General features: G+C 36.6%; 1 protein-coding gene across 5 annotated transcripts in view; it reads left to right on the plus strand.

Moving 5' to 3' along the window:
- Window positions 1-24258, plus strand: part of LOC6503215 (dynamin) — a 128020-nt gene that overhangs the window by 62899 nt on the left and 40863 nt on the right. For all 5 annotated transcript variants that reach the window (XM_044716688.1, XM_044716689.1, XM_044716690.1 and 2 more), the window contains exon 9: window positions 16273-16392. In XM_044716688.1, the coding sequence (XP_044572623.1) occupies window positions 16273-16392 (120 nt within the window). The remainder of the gene's footprint in view (window positions 1-16272; window positions 16393-24258) is intronic.

A 24258-nucleotide genomic window follows, 5' to 3' on the forward strand; every position in this document is an offset into this window, starting at 1 on the left:
TCAATTTTTTAATGAAAACCCCCCTACCTCGGCACGTTGAGAAAAGATGCAAAAGAAATAATGAATAAAGAATAAAGAACGACCGTGACACACTTTGTTCTGTAATTGTGTTTCGGATGAATTGAGGGGTAACACCACTCAAGAAGCCCAAGGTGAAGAGCTTTTTTGCTACTTTGTTTTTATTGGGAGGAACAGTAATGCGATTATAGCATTCAAGGCTTCTCTTTTAAAATAGGCAAAAAAAAAGTTATTTATTCAAAAACGTGCAGAATAACGCTTGTAACTGACGCCAATTTGAATTCAAATCTACAATCCTTAATTTGAGTCTATAAAGCTTACTAGGATGGAGAAAAACGTAGGGAATTTTTAAAATATTCAGTTGTATGTGATAGGCGAACATATCGACAGATTTTCGCTGAAGTATCGTGTGACTACAAATCAAACTTTCCATTAGAAGGATTGCAAGTTGCAAGGATTTTTAGAAAAGTAATGACAAAAATCAATTGATTATTTAATTTTAGCGAAAGTTCTAGTTGTTCTAGAATATTTTTTTAGATCTATTTGACATTTATGTAACTATCAATTTTGATAAAAATGGAAATAATCCATTTTGCGGAAATGCGTCGATATTATGAGTAGAATCAAATGAATAAATAAGTGAATACATAAATAAAATGCATAGAACGAATGAATTAATGATTGAGTGAATGAATGAATATAATTAATAGAAAGAATGGATGACTATAATGTATAGAAAGAATAAACTAATGAATAATTGAATGTAATGAATGGAATATCAATTTCAATAAAAACCATACTTTATTTAATTATTTGTAATACTGTTGATTACAAAACTGTTTTTAATACAAAACTAACCCGAAAAAAACAAAGTATGGTTGCTCTCTCTCAGAGCGAAACCCCTTTGATTTGAAATATTTACGTTTGGTGAGCTTTAACAAATGATTTGATAGTCATATGACACCATATTGATTAAATAACAAGAAAGGAAAGCTAACTTCGGCCGAAGCCGTAGTTTATATACCCTTGCAGTTAAGAAGCAGCTTATATTATTATATAAATAGTTAGATGGAAATCTGCTTAATTACTAATCTTAGCATAAGCTAGGCTTCAAGATTTTTGTGGAAGCTTAGCTGCCGTGTACATACTGTACATACATAATGAACTTAAAGTTAGGGTATGTGTGGGTGTACATGACTCCCCCAGCACAAGTTTCGACAATACTGTTGAAATTTTCAGTGGATTAAATATTGAATAGGTGTGTACAAAAAAAGTTCTCAATGCGTATAATTTTTAATTTGGTATTTATATCTTCTTTTTACCTGATCTTAATAAATTTTTTTTTGGTGTGTTTTCATTAGATACCATGTAGTTACCAGCTTGATTATGGTTACTTATTTCTTTATAAATTGGATTGGATTTTCCTACTTGGTTATTCTTAACGTATACATTTGCGAAGTTTGGCTCATTTACATTATTTTGATTCGCATTTTGAATCTGCTTATTTTTCAATAATTTTTCAGACAATTTTACAATATCTTCATGACAATTCTTAATTGTATCGCGTTAAGCAAAGAGATCCAGGATCTATCTTTAATATATTGAGCTGTCGCATATTTAGACATTTTGTAAATTGACGTGAGATATATTATATTTCTTTTAGGGTACCAAATGTCTATATGTATTATATCGTTAAATTTTTCTGGCGTTTCTGTTATATTTAAATTATATTTTATAGGTTGCCGATGGTATTTAGCTAAGTTACATATTTTACAATTATTAATATAACTTTATATAACATTTTGCATATTTGGGTAGTAGTATTTTTCTCTATTTTTCTCGATCTTCGATTGCAGTCGTCGCATGCAGACGTGTTTTTTATTGTGCTCCGAGAAAAAAAAATTCAATAAAATCATAAAAGTGCAGTGACTGCTCTAAGAAATCTACAATAACGCGAAAAGACGCTTTTTGCGATGAAATCGCTAATGTTTATATTGATTAATTAATTAATTAATTAATATAAAACACAACACTTAAAACTCAAACTAAATCAACCTCGACTGCAATGAGTTCAAACGACGTTCGCACACAACGTCAACGTGAGCTAGACGAGAGACGGCTCTCAGTACAAAGAAACAACGCGTACTTCTCTTTTAAAGCAACCGAAAACCATGCAAGCTCCGATCAAGCTCGGTCAATTACCCCCAACTTGACCGAATTCTTAAACGTAGAGAGCGAGAGAGCGCGTTCCTGCTCCCCCTCGATACCATCGATGTCTCTGCAGCCAAAGAGTGCAGTAACTAGCACCTCAATTTCTTTGACAACGTCAACAGTAACAACAACAACAACCGCAACTGTATCGACAGCGCGTTTAACGACGTCATCAGCTAGCAGCGCAAATAGTAATACGTCCGCGCTGCCCGAAAACCAAAACAAAAACAAAAACAATGACTATATTAAGCCGGCTGTGCAGACTGGCATGGATCGCTACATCCAAATCAAAAGGAAGCTGAGCCCCCTGAATTCCAAACGCAAAATAACCCGTGGCAATGCTAGCCTAGTAGCAAAAGAAACGCCCATTAACTCAAACCGATTTAAAATCTTGGCAGACGCCGATGAGGTTGAGGCGGTCGAATCCACTGAAGTTGGGAAAAGGAAGCCAAAACCTCCGCCTATCTATATACGCGAAAAAAGTTCCAATGTTCTTGTCAACAAAATTATTGAGCTTATTGGTAAGGATAACTTCCACATAATACCCCTTGTAAAGGGCAACATTCAAGAAACAAAAGTTCAAATGAAGTCTGAAGATAACTATAGAGTATTATCAAAATATCTTACCGAGAATAAAAAGAACTTTTACACGTACCAGCTAAAAAGCAGCAAGGGCCTGCAAGTCGTACTTAAGGGCATAGAGCCCGAAGTAACGCCTGCAGAGATAAAAAAGGCGCTACATGAGAAGGGTTTTAGCGCCAAGACAGTCTTTAATATCCTTAACAGGGATAGAAAGCCGCAGCCACTCTTTAAGGTTGAGCTTGAACCAGAAACCAAGCTCCTGAAGAAATACGAAGTGCACCCAATATACAATCTTCAGTACCTGCTGCACCGCAGAATTACAGTTGAGGAACCGCACAAACGCAATGGCCCGGTACAATGTGCGAACTGCCAGGAATATGGCCATACAAGGTCATACTGTAAACTGCGCCCGGTGTGTGTAGTTTGCGGAGAACTTCATGACTCCGCACACTGCCCAGCGAGCAAAGATGACAGCAACTCGAAAAAGTGCGGCAACTGCGGTGGCAATCACACTGCTAATTATAGAGGATGCCCAGTCTATAAGGAGCTGAAAAGTCGCATCCACCAGAAAGGAATAGCTGCCCGCACCCAAAATGGACAGTTCACGGCGTCCAGATCAAACCCTGAAGTCTTCTTCTCGACTGCAGCCAGATCCTCACTAGGACCCATTAACGTTGACAAAAATGTGACATACGCAAGCGCCTTAAAATCAGGACCGGCGACACCTGCCTCAAGAAGCTCATTTCTGCAATCAGCATATCAAGAACCGAACACGGCTCAGCAACATCAACCAACAGAGCAGCCAAAAAGCAACTTTGAAGCTATGATATGCAGCCTACAACAAAGCCTGACGGAATTTATGTCGTTTATGCGCACAACTATGCAAGATTTAATGCGAAACCAAAATCTATTGATTCAAATGCTGGTTTCACAACAATCCAAATAATGGCTTTCCTACGGATATCTACGTGGAACGCTAACGGCGTTTCGCAACATAAACTTGAGTTAGCTCAATTCCTACTCGACAATCACATCGATGTAATGCTGCTTTCGGAAACACACCTCACAAACAAATACAATTTTCATCTACGAGGATATTCATTCTACGGAACAAATCATCCAGATGGTAAAGCACATGGTGGGACTGGAATTCTAATCAGAAGCCGCATAAAGCACCATTATCAAAACAAATTTGCTAAAAACTACCTACAGGCCACATCTATAAATATACAACTAAATACTGGCAACCAACTTACACTAGCCGCCGTATACTGCCCCCCTCGCTTCAATATAGCTGAAGATGAGTTTATGCAGTTTTTCAACACACTTGGAGACCACTTCATAGCAGCAGGAGACTACAATGCCAAGCACACACACTGGGGATCCCGTCTCGTGACTCCAAAAGGGAAGCAGCTCTATAATGCAATTATCAAAGCCAAGAACAAGCTCGACTATGTTTCTTCTGGCACACCAACATACTGGCCGGCAGACCCAAGGAAACTACCAGATTTAATAGACTTTGCGATTACCAAAAACATCCCTAAAAATCTGATAAGCGCCAATTGCCTATCGGATCTTTCATCTGATCACTCGCCTGTCCTGTTCATTCTACTGCGACATCCAGGAACATTGGAACAACCATTAAAATTGACCTCACAGAAAACCAATTGGGTTAAGTACAGAAAATATATCAGCTCACACATTGAGCTAAGTCCTCATCTCCACGATGAAGCCAACGTAGACAGCTTTGTTAATTCACTTGAGTCTGTACTCGTCTCTGCAGCTCGAGCCTCAACATCGCAAACTATAAATACACAAAGTAATAAAAAGACAAATCTACAAATCGAACAGCTCGTCCTCGAAAAGCGGCGTTCACGTCGCGAGTGGCAATTCCACAGATCGCCATCTACTAAGCAAAGCTTTAGACATGCCTCACGTCAACTTACTAAAGCCCTACAGCAAGAAGAAGCTTATGTCCACCGCCGCTATATAGAGCAATTGTCAACTTCTAGTACAAAACACTCACTATGGAGAGCTCACCCAACTCTAAGCTCACCGAAAGAAACAGTGATGCCTATTAGAAATCCCACAGGCGGCTGGGCGCGCAGCGATGCAGACAGAGCCAGCACGTTTGCCAATCACCTCAAAAATATCTTCCAACCAAATCCGGCCACTAGTGCCTTTACTCTGCCGACTTTACCATATGAGCCTCAGCTTCAACATGAACCAATCGAGTTTCGCCCAAACGAAATCGCTAATATCATCAAAAACCAACTATATCCGAAAAAATCACCAGGCTGCGACCTCATAACTCCCAAAATGATCATTGAGCTTCCATATTGCGCCGTCTGCACTATCACCCAGCTCTTCAATGCCATCGCAAAACTTGGCCACTTTCCAGCGAGATGGAAAAAGTCAATTATAATAATGATAGCAAAGCCGGGAAAAGACCACACAATTCCCACGTCGTATAGACCTATAAGCCTACTTTCATGCTTATCTAAACTCTTTGAGAAATGCATTCTGACTCGAATAAACACATACCTAAGGATCCAGGAAGGAATCCCGTCACATCAGTTTGGGTTTCGTGAAAAGCACGGTACAATTGAGCAGGTCAACCGGATAACAGCAGAAATTCGGAATGCATTCGAAAAACGCGAGTACTGTACCGCAATATTTCTAGATGTCTCTCAAGCATTTGATAGAGTCTGGCTAGAAGGTCTAATGTACAAAATCAAGACAATGCTCCCTTGTAATACCCACAAGCTTTTAGAGTCTTACCTCTACGACAGAAAATTTGCTGTGAGGTGCAACACTGATATATCTGACGAATTCACTGTTGGAGCTGGAGTTCCTCAAGGAAGCGTACTCGGACCAACATTATATGTTCTCTACACAGCAGACATCCCGACAAGCACACGATTAACAACATCTACGTTTGCTGATGATACAGCTATTCTTAGCCGCTCAAAATGCCCGATGCAAGCAACTGCGCAGCTAGCTCTTCATCTGGTGGATGTTGAAAAATGGCTATCAGACTGGCGAATTAAAGTAAACGAACAAAAATGCAAGCACGTTACGTTCACCTTGAATAGGCAAAACTGCCCGCCCCTTACGCTAAACAACACCCTACTCCCGCAAGCAAACGAGGTAACATATCTAGGAGTACACCTCGATAGAAGACTCACATGGCGTCGGCACATAGAAGCTAAAAGAACCCACCTAAAGCTAAAAGCCAGCAGCCTTCATTGGCTTATCAACGCTCGGTCTCCCCTTTGCCTTGAATATAAAGTCCTGCTGTATAACTCGGTACTTTAACCTATATGGATGTACGGCTCCCAGTTATGGGGGAATGCCAGCAATAGCAATATTGACATAGTCCAGCGAGCTCAGTCGAAGATCTTGAGAACAATCACCGGGGCACCTTGGTACGTTCGCAACGAAAACATACATCGCGACTTAAACATTCTTCCAGTCAAAGATGTGATCGCAGAACAGAAGGAAAAGTACTTTAGCAAGCTATTGTCGCACCCTAACCACCTGGCGAGAGGTCTAACAAGGTTGAGTAACCAATCACGACTTCGTCGGAATGACCTACCCACCCAGCGACCGTCTTGAGGAACGTGCAACCAGAATGCAGTCTTAGTCTACTGTTAGTTAAATGTTAATGTTAAGATTTGAAAACTTATTGTTAGTCTCAAAATTAAGAGAAGATCCAATAAATAAAAGCAAAGTTTAATAAAAAAAAAAAAAAATTTTTCTCTTATAGATACAACTATTTCGTGAATACCTCTATGATTATTTTTTAAGTGTTCGTTTTCAATTATCTTTAGAATTTTTTCTTTATCATTTATATCTTCTAATAGTATACACGACTTGAGAATTCTTAAATTTCTATTATTTGAGAAAAACTGTCTATAAATTTCTTGAAATTTTACAAATAAACATAGGTTTTCTGAGAATACAGCAACTAGGCCTTTTTCAGGCAACTTTTCTTGCATAAACTTTAGCATATTTTCCTCATCGCTACTTGTTTTAAAAATGTTTTTTTTTTTTTTTAATTAAACTTTGCTATTATTTATTGGATCTTCTCTTAATTTTGAGACTAACAATAAGTTTTCAAATCTTAACATTAACATTTAACTAACAGTAGACTAAGACTGCATTCTGGTTGCACGTTCCTCAAGACGGTCGCTGGGTGGGTAGGTCATTCCGACGAAGTCGTGATTGGTTACTCAACCTTGTTAGACCTCTCGCCAGGTGGTTAGGGTGCGACAATAGCTTGCTAAAGTACTTTTCCTTCTGTTCTGCGATCACATCTTTGACTGGAAGAATGTTTAAGTCGCGATGTATGTTTTCGTTGCGAACGTACCAAGGTGCCCCGGTGATTGTTCTCAAGATCTTCGACTGAGCTCGCTGGACTATGTCAATATTGCTATTGCTGGCATTCCCCCATAACTGGGAGCCGTACATCCATATAGGTTAAAGTACCGAGTTATACAGCAGGACTTTATATTCAAGGCAAAGGGGAGACCGAGCGTTGATAAGCCAATGAAGGCTGCTGGCTTTTAGCTTTAGGTGGGTTCTTTTAGCTTCTATGTGCCGACGCCATGTGAGTCTTCTATCGAGGTGTACTCCTAGATATGTTACCTCGTTTGCTTGCGGGAGTAGGGTGTTGTTTAGCGTAAGGGGCGGGCAGTTTTGCCTATTCAAGGTGAACGTAACGTGCTTGCATTTTTGTTCGTTTACTTTAATTCGCCAGTCTGATAGCCATTTTTCAACATCCACCAGATGAAGAGCTAGCTGCGCAGTTGCTTGCATCGGGCATTTTGAGCGGCTAAGAATAGCTGTATCATCAGCAAACGTAGATGTTGTTAGTCGTCTGCTTGTCGGGATTTCTGCTGTGTAGAGAACATATAATGTTGGTCCGAGTACACTTCCTTGAGGAACTCCAGCTCCAACAGTGAATTCGTCAGATATATCAGTGGTGCACCTCACAGAAAATTTTCTGTCGTAAAGGTAAGACTCTAGAAGCTTGTGGGTATTACAAGGGAGCATTGTCTTGATCTTGTACATTAGACTTTCTAGCCAGACTCTATCAAATGCTTGAGAGACATCTAGAAATATTGCGGTACAGTACTCGCGTTTTTCGAATGCATTCCGGATTTCTGCTGTTTTAAATATGTGTCTTATTTTTTTTTATGCAAAATTTTGAATGTACTTGAATCACTTTCTGCCTCAATAATTTTTATACCCTTGCAGAGGGTATTATAATTTTGGTCAAAAGTGTGCAACGCAGTGAAGGAGACATCTCCGACCCTATAAAGTATATATATTCTTGATCAGGATCACCTCCTGAGTCGATATGAGCATGTCCGTCTGTCCGTCTGTCTGTTTCTACGCAAACTAGTCTCTCAGTTTTAGAGCTATCGAGTTGAAACTTTGCACACATCCTTCTTTCCTTTGCAGGCAGTATATAAGTCGGAACGGCCGGGATCGGTCGACTATATCCTATAGCTGCCATATAACTGATTGATCGGAAATGCCATAACTTTGGTGTTATGGAGGGTTGGGACTTTCCACACATGTTATATTTGACCAAAATATCTTATGTAAAAAATTTCGTAAGGATCGGTCGACTATATCCTATAGCTGTCATAGAACGATCGAAATTGGCATAACTTTGGTGTTTTTTAAGTTAGAAAGATGGGATTTGGTACAGATTCTATTTTGGGGAAACCAATCTGATCTGCCAATTTTCATAAGGATCGGCCGACTATAAACGATCCGCTATATCTCTAATAAAATAAGACGGGTGGCGCCACCTAGCGGACTGCGACTGAACTGCAAGGGTATAACAACTTCGGCTCCGCCCGAAGTTAGCTTTCCTTTCTTGTTTTTATTTTAAAGACATTTAGACATTTTTATACCCTTGCAGAGGGTATTATAATTTTGGTCAAAAGTATGCAACGCAGTGCAGGAGACATCTCCGATCCTATAAAGTATATATATTCTTGATCAGGATCACCTCCTGAGTCGATATGAGCATGTCCGTCTGTCCGTCTGTCTGTCTGTCTGTCTGTCTGTCTGTTTCTACGCAAACTAGTCTCTCAGTTTTAAGGCTATCGAGTTGAAACTTTGCACACATCCTTCTTTCCTTTGCAGGCAGTACATAAGTCAGAACGGCCGGGATCGATCGAAATTGGCATAACTTTGGTGTTTTTTAAGTTAGAAAGATGGGATTTGGTACAGACTCTATTTTGGAAAAACAATCTGATTTGTCGAATTTCATAAGGATCGGCCAACTATATCCTATAGCTGCCATATAACTATATGATTGATCGGAACTCGCTATAACTTCGTTGTTTTTCAAGTTAGAAGGATGGGAGTTTCAATGGATTCCTCTTTTGGCAAAATAATTCGATATGCCAAATTTCATAAGGATCGGCCAACTATATACGATCCGCTATGTATCTAATAATATAAGATGCGTGGCGCCACCTAGCGGACTGCGCTTTAAATGCAATGGTATATAAACTTCGGCTCCGCCCGAAGTTAGCTTTCCTTTCTTGTTCAGTAATACTTTTAAAATTATGATCGTTGGAATCTGCACTGCGAACGGTTGCCAAATCGTCAGTTTCGTTAGTAAATAACACAGCCACACAAAAAATAATATTTTTTCGGATCTGGAGGTCAGACCATGTTTACTATATGTTTTCGGGGTCGCTGAATCCGAATCCGAGGTACAAAAAACCCCAGCACGTCAGGGTCTGACATAACCGCAAAAAACCTCATACAAAATTATATTCGAGTCCGTAGGTCAGACCATGTTTATTATATGTTTTCAGGGTCGCTGAGTCCGAATCCGAGGTCTAAAAAACTCCAGCAAGTCAGGTTGTTAACGTAACCTTTAAAATATTCCCTTTTTTGAACGACGGATTTGGATTTAGTGACTCCAAAAACATATGGTAAACATGATCTGAGCCCAGAACTCGGAAAATAAAAATTTTATCAAGTTTTTGAGGTTATGTCGTAACCCTGACATTCTGCAGTTTTTTAGACCTCGAATTTCAACATAGAATGTAGGAGATCGGACCTATGGGAATAAGTGATTAACAGCATGGTTTGAAAGAAGATCTCCTGCAGTCTAACCAAATATTTATGTGGTGCACTTGAAGCACTTAGGAAAGGGTCACATAGCATGTCAGCGTGCAGTCCGTTGATAAGTAGTTTTAAATAGATTTAAGGTTTACATGTATCTTTCTTGTTAGAGAAGTGTATGAAATAAAAACAGGTTTTAAACGGAACTCATTGGAGTAACACGATTATTTACGGGGCTCCTCTTAACATTTGGTCCTTCGAGCCGGATCACTTGATAAGAGGAGCCCCTATACTAATAAGGTTTCATTTGAAAACTCATTGGAGTAACACCTTTATATAAGGGGCTCCTCTTTACATTTGGTCCATCGAGACACCCTGACGTTTTCCCCCCTGTGGTAAGAGACTCAGGTTTAAAAACTGGCACCTATATGTGGCTGTAGAAAAAATTAAAATTCTCAGCCCTGGGTAGCTAAAAAATAAGGCTGCGATCTGAGTAAAATAGAGCTCAGTTTAAATATCGTAGTCCTCTGTTGTTTCCCCCCAAGAGGTAAGGAACACAGAGAATAAAATAATATAAATGCCAATGAGCATAATTGAATAGAAAGGAAAAGCAAAAATAAATAAATATTTTGTTTCCTTCTATCGTGTTTGTTCCGGAATGACACCGGAATAATAAAAAAATATATATTAAAATATATAAAAAATTAAATTTGTGTGGTGGCGTATCTGAGGTCTACATCGGAAAAGTTAAAAAGAAAAAATAATTGTGATTACTTGTTTGTGGACAAACAACCTTAAAAAAAAAAAAAATATATATATATAAAAAAAATTATTAAATCGGAAAACATCAAAAATAAAAATTAAAAAAAAAACATCAGCATAAGCAGCAGCAACACTGACGCAGAGGCAACATCCGCAGCGACACCAACATCAACAGAAACATCAGCTAAAGCAGCAATAAGCACCCCAAGCAGAAGCAACATCCGAGCAACATCAGGAGCAATATCGGCTGAAACAAGTCACCCACGCAGAAGCAACATCCGCAGCGACACCAACTTCAACAGCAACATCAGCCAGCAACAGTGACAACACCCAAAGAAGAAGCAGCATCAACAGCGACAACAAAATCACCAAACCAACAGCAGAAATTATATTCATCGGCAAGTTTGGTCTTTTAGTTTTATAACTTTTTAGTTTTATAAATCTGAAACCTTTCCGATAAGAATTAAAAAATTAAAAATATTTCTCAGCAGAGTAGAAACAGTGTCCGATTTAATAAATATTGAAGGCCTAAATAACAAATATATGCCCAAAATAATAGAGCTTAGAGAAGATGTGGAAATACATGAATAATAAAATCGAAGTGGGTCGATTAGAAAAGGTAAAAGGTAGTAATCCTAAAATGGACGAACTACCTACCCTACCAAAAATTGAGGTTCCCAGTTTTCTTTTTCTGATTCTATAAATGAATCAATTTATATGATGCGCCTCAACGCAAATCTGACCGAAGAAACAGATTGCATTTTTGCGCATATTATTATAAAGAAATTTAATATTGAGGCTCTGCAACAATATGAGGGCCAAGTAAAAAATTCAAATGATATCCAGAATTTAAAAAATCAGTTGGAAATGAGTTACCAACTAGAAAAATAATGCAAAATAGTCACACAAACAACCAAGCATGCCCGATGTGCAAAATGCCCGGGCATCAATTAACTTTTTGCTATAAATTTAAAGCATTAAGTCCTCAAGAAAAAACGAATATGGTTAAAAAATTTAATTGGTGCTACAGATGTTTAAAGCACAGTTCAAACTCAAAATGTCCAAGCGAGCTAGTTACTCGTATTGTCAAAAATTACACCATAGCATGTTACATTTTAAAAAAGAGAATGTTGTTGTTGGCCACGGCGTATGTTCAGATTAAAGGTCAAGATGGTGAATTCAGGAAATTTAGAGCATTGATTGACAATGGGTCACAAAGCACTCTAATATCAGAAGAAGCGGCACAAAAACTTAAGTTGCCAAAAATAAAAGCGCACACTGAAATAAGTGGAGTATCAGCAACAGGTGCCTGTGTTTCAAATCACAAATTAAAATTGACAATCAAGAATAATTCTAAATATTCAAAAGAAGTGAGCACAAACGCAATTGTTTTGCCAAAATTAATGAAAAATCTTCCCACAAATAAAATTTTTATAAATAAGTCGGATTGGAAAGGATTCTATTTAGCGGATCGCAATTTCGACAAACCTGGTCGAATTGACCTGGTAATTGGTGCGGATTTATATCCACAAATTTTGCTGCCGGAGATAACCAAAAAGGGTATGCTTCTTGGGCAAAAAACTATCTTTGGATGGACAGTGTCAGGATGCACGAAATCCAGGGGTAGTAATTCAATCGTAGCAACCATTATCGTGCTCAAACAAATGGACCGATATTGGAAGGTAGAAGAAGAGGATAGCAATGACATAAAAACAGAAATAGGTAAAACTAATTTTAAAAAATTTACTAAAAAAGATGATAGTTGCCATCCAGCGAGGTGGCCTCTAGGAAAGTCAAGAAGCATTAGCTTCGGCTTATATAGGAGTATTTCTCCGAGAAGAGAGAAAAGAGATTCCGAGAATAGCTTGGGACCCTCTAAAGCCTCATGTTATGAATCATACAGCAGAAATAGCTCACCTGGGCAAACAAATAGAAGATTTGAAAGCAAAAAATTTAGAATTGAAAAATATCGACTTTCATCATGTGTCAGGTTATAGCTTTTAATTTTGGAAATGATAATCATAACTTTACTGATTATATCCTATTTAAGAAAATTAAAGTCGAGACAATTGATGGCTTTAGCATTGCCAACTCCAATGCCGAATGATTAAAAAAAATGTTTTTTTTATATGTTTAATGTATAATGAAATGGTTTTATACATATAATTAAGTAATCATTCAAAAAAAAAAGGCAACATATATCTAAAAATAATAGGAAACAAAATAAGTAAAAATTACAGTCCACTAAAAAATCGAATAAATAAAATTTTCAAGATGTCCACTAAAAACAAAAATTAAAAAAATATATATTACAGTCCACTAAAAAATCGAATAAAAATAATAATTAATTTAAAAATGTAAACTGAAGTCAAGCACTTTTGTGGCCCCTTGCAGGATGTTCAAACATTAAGTTGAACATGGGAGCTAATATAATATGCAATGTTAAGCAATGTTAAAATATTTAAAAATATGAAATAGAATTATATAACTAACAACATATTGTTATCGAATTATAATAATATCAATTTTCTAATACTGAAGAAAAGAAATTTATAAAAGCAAAAGTAAACAGTCCGCTATCTAGTGTTATCAAAGAACAATGTATTGAATTTAAAAATATCTAAAATGTACACCTTTTTTGTGGCCCTTTGCAGAATGTTCAAGCATTGAACACGATAAGAATTTCAACATAGAATGTAGGAGATCGGACCCATGGGAATAAGTGATTAACAGCATGGTTTGGACGATCTCCTGCAGTCTAACCAAATATTTATGTGGTGCACTTGAAGCACTTAGGAAAGGGTCACATAGCATGTCAGCGTGCCGTCCGTTGAGAAGTAGTTTTAAATAGATTTAAGGTTTTCATGTATCTTTCTTGTAAGAGAAGTGTATGAAATAAAAATAGTTTTTAAACGGAACTCATTGGAGTAACACGATTATTTACGGGGCTTCTCTTAACAGTAGTGTTCTCGTTTTACCTAGAATTTTTATATATGGTAATCGTCTTGTCCCTCTATCTGAAAATTTACGTTAGACTGACTAAGGTCCATTGGTAAAAAGGTACGTCTGCTTTGCTCGGAACCTTGCATATTTTTGTTGTTTGTCGATATTCGAGTAGAGTTGGATGTTGTGTTATAATTCGACTGATTGTGATACCACTGCTTTCTATTATTTGCACTAAATGCACCTTCAGATCTTCGACTTTCAGTTTTTGTAGCATTATCTTGTTGGTCACCGCTAGCTTCACCTACTATCAATTGTGTTACTATAAATTCGTTTACATTTTTAATCGTCATCGTTACTAAATTGGTTCTAAAGTTTGGTTTATTGTATTTATTATTCTTTCGAGTCGGCCCGTATAATGTGTAGCTTTGATGTCTATCATCTTCAATGATTTTGTAAGCATCATCTAAGGACTGCGGATTTCTCGCGAATATCATTGTTTTAGTAGGTTCAGGTAAGTTTTCTCTTAAAACGCGGAGTGCAATTCGGTTTACTTCGGAAGTAGTGTATGTATCTTCGTTATGATGCTTATATCGACTCAGGACTCCTGATCAAGAATATATATACCTTTTAGGGTCAGAGATGTCTCCTTCTCTGCGTTGGACACTTTTGACTAAAATTATAGTAACCTCTGCAAGGGTATAAAAACAGAATTTAGTTTTACGGATTCCTTTTATAAAGTTCTACCGCAAACCCACCAATTTGATTTAAAAAAAAAAATAAAAATAGTTTTTATTTCAATAATCGTTAAGCTTGATGCATAAAAGGGAGTTTAATGTTTCTGCACCTGATGAACTTCGCCTTTCACTCAGTACACAATGACGTGCTGAAGAAGCCTTTTCGACAGGGCTAACATTTAGAATCGGCCATTAAGTGTCTTCTAAGATTGGTTGCATGAAACCCAGCAAAACTCGATGGGCAATCATTTCAAGTTGATTTTTGATCGTTCGCATCAAATTTAAAAAACTGATGCACATTTTTACTTGGCTCACGACCCATTTTTAATAGAAATACCAGTTAAAACGAAAAAGAAGTTTTGAAAATAACACAAAAGGCAAGAAGAACAACACGACAAATCAAAGTGGAAAATCAAATTGACAAATATCAAAAAGACTTTTATTTTTCAAACTCTCAGTCAAAGGGTCAGTAAATAACCTGATCAAATTTAAACAAAAATGTATCGGTTTTTCTCTGGGTGAGACCCTTTAACTCAAAAACCGAATGTAAAGGTTTTTTAATGACAATTTGTTTAAAAGGTTGAGCTATTAATATTTTTTAATAGCGGCCAAATAAATAAACGATTCCACAATTTATTTTCATTCAAAGTTCAATGCTTTTATTTCGAGGGCCTAATCTAACCAAACTCGCAGCCGCTCAAGTTAGTGCCAAAAATACAAGTCATCAAAGCTTAGCAATAGAAACTCAGCCAATGCATTTGTTTATCATTTCGCTGGCAAGAGGCGTGGCGGGGAAACGCACAAAAATGCAAGATGTGCTAGTATGCAGCAGCTCTACAAAAAAAAGCTCCCCAAAGCGCATGCGCCACAAATACCAGAAAAGCGCATGCGAACGGGGGAGAAATAAACAAAAACAGAGCTGCTAATAAGCCCGCCGCTGCTTTTCAGACTTAGAATATTAATTATATTACATAGCTTCGCCTTTGGCTGCTTGGCTTAACATAATAATTCATAATTGAGACTTATTTTTTTAACAACTAGATACGGTTAACTGTTATTTGCCAGCAATGAGAAAACCCGATGAACTTCAAAATCTTTTCCTTATTAAAGATATTTTTATACCCTTGCAGAGGGTATTATAATTTTGGTCAAAAGTGTGCAACGCAGTGAAGGAGACATCTCCGACCCTATAAAGTATATATATTCTTGATCAGGATCACCTCCTGAGTCGATATGAGCATGACCGTCTGTCCGTCTGTCTGTTTCTACGCAAACTAGTCTCTCAGTTTTAGAGCTATCGAGTTGAAACTTTGCACACATCCTTCTTTCCTTTGCAGGCAGTATATAAGTCAGAACGGCTGGGATCGGTCGACTATATCCTATAGCTGCCATATAACTGGTTGATCGGAAATGCCATAACTTTGGTGTTTTTTAAGTTAGAGGGTTGGGACTTTTCACACATATTATATTTGACCAAAATATCTTATGTACAAAGGATCATAAGGATCGGCCGACTATATCCTATAGCTGTCATAGAACGATCGAAATTGGCATAACTTTGGTGTTTTTTAGGTTAGAAAAATTTGGGTGGGATTTGGTACAGATTCTATTTTGTGAAAAACAATCCGATCTGCCAATTTTTATAAGGATCGGCTGACTATATACGATCCGCTATATATTTAATAATATAAGATGCGTGGCGCCACCTAGCGTACTGCGACTGAACTGCAAGGGTATATCAACTTCGGCTCCGCCCGAAGTTAGCTTTCCTTTCTTGTTTAAGAATACAATGAGCTTATTTTAAGCGTTATTGCTATTATATTTAATATATAAGGCGAATAAGTTTACCAATTGATGACAATAATTTTAAAATAAAATTTACATTGCTTTCTAAAATAATCAAAATGACATATTTTAGGACTATAAACAATTGGAGCTTTCTTGCGAGACCGTCGAAGATGTTGAATCATGGAAAGCCTCATTCTTACGCGCAGGTGTTTACCCTGAAAAACAGGAAACCCAAGAAAATGGAGACGAGGTAAGTTTTTTTTTAACAAAATTGTTATTTCTCATAGTCATATTATATGACTATTAGTACTCCGTGACTAATCAGGATGAAAATCCTGATTGTGAAAACTTTAATCAGCTGACACAATTTAACGATGCAATAACACAGGCCAACAGCAAAAAATCTCCACGCATAATTTTACCCGCTCCATAACCTTTAGGCTTTCCTGAACCAAAGTCCAGAACAAACAAAGGTTCTATCACCCACAGTTTCCGCGGTACACCTAAGAGAAGAAATTGATCAAATTTTACCATATATTGAATTATGTAGGCCGTGTAATGGCGATGACCATCATTGTTTCTTGTACATATCATTTTTGAAATGAATGTGTACCAACTAAAATTAAAAAATGGTATCTAGCAGTTACCATATCTTTGGAATACTCATTCAAAGTTGAAATCTCCGATTTTCTACATAAATTTTTCCTCTTCTATGATTTTTCCCCAAACATTTTCCCATGGAAGGTTTTTTTTTCTTATTGAAATTAGATGATCATACCATGTTTTAATTTTGGATTTAAGGAAAAGCTCGAAATAATTTTATTGAATTTATTATAGGTGGTCAAACAATATTTTCCTCAATTAAATTGGAGTTTTTAATCTCATATTTTTTTTAATGTCATGGCTACCTAAAACCCCATTCCAAACTTTGACATAAAATATTAATATAGCTTAGTAGCCTTTATTAAAACGTTACTACTACAAAAAAGTGGCACGTGTTTTTAAGTGTGTAAACAGCCCAAGCTGTTTTTGCTATATTTGCGGACTATTTATTCTGAAGAAGGAGAGAAGACCCATTAACAAAAACATAGTGATTTATATAGAGAAGCATTTAATGAAGAAATTTCCGATCAAGATAAAACATGGGTACCGCATTTTTGTTGCAATACATGGTTAGGATTGAGTAATCATCAAATTGCGTTTTTGATACCATTTAGATGGAGGCAGCCAACAAATCACCAAGAGGATTGTTACTTTTGTTTAACAAGGATTCTTGAGCACAATCAAAAGTCTAAAAAATATATAAAATATGCCAATGTGTATTCGCACGCAAGTCCAATAAAAAGATCTTCAGTGCAAAGTTCCAAAATCAAGTATGAATCCAATGGCGAAACGAGACTGGACGTGCAGAGGGCGAAGATTTTAAATCATACTCCATGGCTCCGGAACTCATCGATCAAATGACCCTCACCGATTTAATAAGAGATCTAGATTTATCCAAGGAAAAATCCGAGCTGCTGACATCCCGATTGAAGCAATGGAATTTACTCAATACGGATGTAAGAGTATCCACATTTCGTTCAAGACAATCAAGAGTAGACGAATTTTTTACAAAAGACGAGAGTGGCCTCATATATTGCAATGACATTTTGAGCCTTTTTAAATTTTTCGGTTACGATCTTGTAGGCGTGGAATGGAGGCTTTTTATAGATGCTTCCAAAAGCAGCTTAAAAGCGGTTCTGCTTCATAATGGTAATATGCTTCCATCAATTCCGTTAGCATATGGTCCTCATTTCAAAGAAACGTACTATATTGTTGAGTCGATACTGACACTGATCGACTATAAAAAATTTAAATGGACTATCTGTGCAGATCTTAAGGTAGTTGCTATTCTCATGGGTTTACAAGCTGGATACACCAAATATTGTTGCTTTCTTTGTGAATGGGATAGTCGCGCAAGACGGCAACATTATAATCAACGCGTTTGGCCTTCAAGAACCATCTATATTCCTGGTGAAAAAAACATCAAATACGATCCCATAGTTGATGCAACTTCAATTATACTGCCAGCGTTTCATATTAAATTGGGCATAGTGAAAAATTTCATCAAATCCCTCAAAAAAGATGGTGACGCTGTAAAGTATTTAATTACGAAATTTCCAAAAATAATCACAGCCAAAATAAAGGAAGGAATTTTTATTGGTCTCGAAATTAAAAAACTTCAAGATTTTTTCAATGTTTTAAATAACAAAGAGTTGCTAGCCTGAAACTGCATGAACAATGTTATAAGAAATTTTTTGGGCAACAAAAGATCAGAAAATTACGCAGTTGAAGTGCAGCAAATGCTTGTAGCATTTAAAGAAACAGGAGTGAATATGTCCCTAAAAATTAATTTTTTGGATTCCCACCTGGACTTCTTTCCGGATAACATGGGAGCGGTAAGCGATGAGCAGGATGAGAGATTTCACCAGGATATAGCGACCATGGAAAGAAGATACCAGGGAAAATGGAGTACCTCAATGTTGGCAGACTATTGCTGGAATTTAGTAAGAGAATCGTTTAATGAGTACCGACGAAAAAACTCTAAAAGAAAATCTTCCTTTTTTTATAAGACAAGTAAGATATGATTTTTATTCAATTAATAAATATATATTTATTTAAACAAATTTTGACCCCCTTTAGAGATGGTCAAGAAAAATGATGAATAAACATTGAAAAAATCTTCATCTTTTTGAAGTTTTTTAATTTCGAGACCAATAAAAATTCCTTCCTTTATTTTGGCAGTGCTTATTTTTGGAAATTTCGTAATTAAATATTTTACAGCGTCACCATCTTTTTTGAGGGATTTGATGAAATTTTTCACTATGCCCAATTTAAAATGAAGCGCTGGCAGTATAATTGATGTTGCATCAACTATGGGATCGTATTTGATGTTTTTTTCACCAGGAATATAGATGGTTCTTGAAGGCCATACGCGTTGATTATAATGTTGCCGTCTTGCGCGACTATCCCATTCACAAAGAAAGCAACAATATTTGGTGTATCCAGCTTGTAAACCCATGAGAATAGCAACAACCTTAAGATCTGCACAGATAGTCCATTTAAATTTTTTATAGTCGATCAGTGTCAGTATCGACTCAACAATATAGTACGTTTCTTTGAAATGAGGACCATATGCTAACGGAATTGATGGAAGCATATTACCATTATGAAGCAGAACCGCTTTTAAGCTGCTTTTGGAAGCATCTATAAAAAGCCTCCATTCCTCGCCTACAAGATCGTAACCGAAAAATTTAAAAAGGCTCAAAATGTCATTGCAATATATGAGGCCACTCTCGTCTTTTGTAAAAAATTCGTCTACTCTTGATTGTCTTGAACGAAATGTGGATACTCTTACATCCGTCTTGAGTAAATTCCATTGCTTCAATCGGGATGTCAGCAGCTCGGATTTTTCCTTGGATAAATCTAGATCTCTTATTAAATCGTTGAGGGTCATTTGATCGATGAGTTCCGGAGCCATGGATTATGATTTAAAATCTTCGTCCTCTGCACGTCCAGTCTCGTTTCGCCATCGGATTCATACTTGATTTTGGAACTTTGCCCTGAAGATCTTTTTATTGGACTTGCGTGCGAATACACATTGGCATATTTTATATATTTTTTAGGCTTTTGATTGTGCCCAAGAATCCTTGTTAAAAAAAAGTAACAATCCTCTTGGTGATTTGTTGGCAGCAATGGCAGCAAAAACGCAATTTGATGATTACTCAATCCTATCCTGCATGTATTGCAACAAAAATGCGGTACCCATGTTTTATCTTGATCGGAAATTTCTTCATTAAATGCTTCTCTATATAAATCATTATGTTTTTGTTAATGGGTCTTCTCTCCTTCTTCAGAATAAATAGTCCGCAAATATAGCAAAAACAGCTTGGGCTGTTTACACACTTAAAAACACGTGCCACTTTTTTGTAGTAGTAACGTTTTAATAAAGGCTACTAAGCTATATTAATATTTTATGTCAAAGTTTGGAATGGGGTTTTAGGTAGCCATGACATTAAAAAAAATATGAGATTAAAAACTCCAATTTAATTGAAGAAAATATTGTTTGACCACCTATAATAAATTCAATAAAATTATTTCGAGCTTATTATATTTCGGATTATTTCCTTAAATCCAAAATTAAAACATGGTATGATCTACTGATTTCAATAAGAAAAAAAACCGTTCCATGGGAAAATGTTTGGGGAAAAATCATAGAAGAGAAAAAATTTAGTAGAAAATCTGAGATTTCAACTTTGAATGAGTATTCCAAAGATATGGTAACTGCTTGATACCATTTTTATACCCTTGCAGAGGGTATTATAATTTTGGTCAAAAGTGTGCAACGCAGTAAAGGAGACATCTCCGACCCTATAAAGTATATATATTCTTGATCAGGATCACCTCCTGAGTTGATATGAGCATGTCCGTCTGTCTGTCTGTCGGTTTCTACGCAAACTAGTCTCTCAGTTTTGGAGCTATCTAGTTGAAACTTTGCACACACCCTTCTTTCCTTTGCAGGTAGTATATAAGTCGGAACGGCTGGGATCGGTCGACTATATCCTATAGCTGCCATATAACTGATTGATCGGAAATGCCATAACTTTGGTGTTTTTTAAGTTAGAGGGTTGGGACTTTTAACACATATTATATTTGACCAAAATATCTTATGTACAAAGGATCATAAGGATCGGCCGACTATATCCTATAGCTGTCATAGAACGATCGAAATTGGCATAACTTTGGTGTTTTTTAGGTTAGAAAGATGGGATTTGTTACAGATTCTATTTTGTGAAAAACAATCCGATCTGCCAATTTTTATAAGGATCGGCTGACTATATACGATCCGCTATATATTTATAAATATAAGATGCGTGGCGCCACCTAGCCGACTGCGACTGAACTGCAAGGGTATATCAACTTCGGCTCCGCCCGAAGTTACCTTTCCTTTCTTGTTTAATTTTATTTGGTACACATTCATTTCAAAAATGATATGTACAAGAAACAATGATGGTCATCGCCATTACACGGCCTACATAATTCAATATATGGTAAAATTTGATCAATTTCTTCTCTTAGATGTACCGCGGAAGCTGTGGGTGATAGAACCTATGTTTGTTCTGGACTTTGGTTCAGGGGAGCCTAAAGGTTATGGAGCAGGTTAAATTATGCGTGGAGGAAAAAAAAAGTTGGAAATTGTCGGCCTGTGTAATTTGAAATGAGGTCGTATATCGGTTTTATAGAAAATTAATTTATTCTATTAAGTCAGAATATTAGAAAATAGTATTTTAAAAATAAATTTTGTTAGGTTAAGGTTTCAGTTTTACTTAGATGTCATACATTTATATTGTTTACTTTTAAAATTTTTAATTTATCTTTGCCGAAAGTATTGGTTTGGTTTTTATAGAAATCCATGTAGTGAAGGAGAAAACTTCGACCCAACAAAGTATATAAGGTCTTGATCAGTGTCATCCCTCAGTTGATATAAGCAGATTGGTCTTTCTTTTTCGACGCGCTTTAGTCTCTCAGATTTAAAGCTATAGACTTCAAACTTTACGCATGTCCTTCTTTCCCTAACACTTAATACATAAGTTTGTTTTTTATAGCCTTGCAGTGGGTATTACATTTTTGTACAAAAGTGTATAACACAGTGAATATTAAAGGTGACATCTCAGACATCACCTCCTGAGTCGATATATGCTATCAAATTTAAACTTTGCACAAAAAAAAATGTTCCTTGTTTTAAATTACTTTAAAAGTTTTATTATATGAATATTTTTTTAATTTCTAGTTTTGAAAGCATTTTACAAGATGCCAAAGTTGTAATATTGCTGATCGTTTAGTTATATGAAAGCTATAGGATATAGTTAGCCGAAATGGTTGTTAATCTGTTTGTAAAAATAAAACATGTATAAAGTCCCATCCTTTAAACATAAAAACCAGTAAAGTTATGATAAGTTTCGATAAATCAGTCGCATCAGATCAATTGGCTAAAAATAGAATTCATAGGAAGTCCCAACCTTCTTGCTTAAAGAACACCAAAGCTATGACCTTTTCAATCAATCAGTTATATGGGAGCTATACTATATAATTGACCGTTGCCGTTCTGACGGTGTGCAATACAGCGTTCTATGCAGCGAGCAATGGGAAGAAGGACGAGAGCAAAGTTTGAAGTTGATAGCTAAGAGAAAAGTGTGAGTGAAACAGACATATAGACCGTCAGATGGGCAGACAAACTTATGTATGTCGACTCCGACTCCAGATTAAGAATGTATATATATACTTTTATTCTTTATCAAAAATCCAAACACCTGCGCAATGAGGCGCAGGAATGTCATGGGAATTTCCATGGAACTTTCATTTCGAAAAAATTTAAATATAGTTTCATAGACCCTTGACGTTAGAGAAAATGTTATATCATTGTCTTTTTAAAGAAATTTGTTATAAATATACATATTATGATAAAGTCTGTTCATAAGTTTAAAGCTTTATCATAAAATCGTTGCTTTTATGTATTTGTCGACTCTTCTCTCGTAATGGACTTACAACAAGTCATAAAATCATTATCCCTAAAATGTACTTGATGCAGACTAATAGGCCCATTTCGTTGAAGTGTATCCTCATTGGCTACCGGGCGGTAGGTCTATCTTCTAAGATGGGTGTAGTTTCCAAATTTGCTAAGAGAGCGTGTTAGATGGTTTGAGAGAGCTGACAATTTGGTTTAACCCACATGATCATTTTAATAGGTAGGTACTCTTTAAAACTTTTTAATTTAAAGACATTTTTTTCAACACCAATCCTTTGTAGTTTTTATCCTTAATGACAATGTATAACTACTCTGTGACAAAAATATTATTTTTATTAGGGGCAATATTATTTATAAGTGTTTTCTAATTTCATTGGAAGTACGTGAAAACAACACTTGACCAGGAATCTTGTCAATAGCCGCAAAAAACATCCAAAGTTTGAACCCCCACATTGTTCTTTTCTAAACATTTAAGTCTTTAAAGTCCATAAAATCGCAAACTAGGAATGCGCAGATATTGGTAACACCACCTGTAAGCCTTACTAATTTTCGGAATGAAGGTGAATGGGGATTATATCGCCTTGAATCGAATAAAATTGAAGGACAAATCTATATTGGCAAATGATTTTCTAAAGTTTTGTCAAGAAAGTTCGTCATTCCATTGAATAGATTAAGAATATTATGAGCCAAAGGAAACATGCAAGTTTCTAGTCCAATTTTTAGAAGCCAAGAACTAGACTTTTATAATTGGTGGAAACATGCATAAGTGCCATGGGAATATGTTTTGAGGAATGAAAACGAAATTAAAAAGGTTACCATTTTCGGGTAAGTCAAAAATATGTCTGGGAGTCTTGAAATTGTTTTTTTTTTTAATCCTTAAAAGATGGAAAAAAGAAGGAAGATTAAAGATTTTTGCGTTAAACAAAATAAAACGGAACTTTTTTTTAGGTTGGGTTAGGACGGCTGGCGGTCTGTTCCTGAGAAAGCGACCACCACACTTAGACCGCATTCGTTCCCTTGTGATACCGTGGGCCGGATATAAAATTCCGTTTATTCGCGGAGAAGGACTTATGGTCTAACAGTTCCCCCACCCTGAGGCTTTGGTGAATCTTTCTATCCTATTAGGATCTATTTCTGACATCATTGAGATGTTGGTGAGCAACTTGTCGCTCAGAGGTTGAAGTCTGAGAGACTGCAGGGCTGGACAATGGCATAGAAGATGCTCGACAGTTTCTTCCTCTTTTTCGTCCCTGCAGCTGCGGTAGTAGTTGTTGTGGAGTGAATTCATTCGCCTAGTGTGTGTTCCTACTAGCCAGTGCCCCGTGATGACTCTTACAGCCGTTGTGATTCTATCTTAAGTAGTTGTGATGTTATTTTGTTTGAGATTTTTGGCCAGAGTTGGCGGGCCAGCCGGCAATTGGGAACGGAGTCCCATCTGAGCTGGTTTTCCTTTTTGCCTTCCTTCTTGAGCTACCTACCGTGGCTGCGAAGAATCTGCCTTGCTTTTCGTTCACTTTTCGGCATATGTATGCTTATTTTCTGCAAGTTTGC

Source organism: Drosophila ananassae, chromosome XL (genome assembly GCF_017639315.1).
Source record: "Drosophila ananassae strain 14024-0371.13 chromosome XL, ASM1763931v2, whole genome shotgun sequence".
Classification (NCBI taxonomy): domain Eukaryota; kingdom Metazoa; phylum Arthropoda; class Insecta; order Diptera; family Drosophilidae; genus Drosophila; species Drosophila ananassae.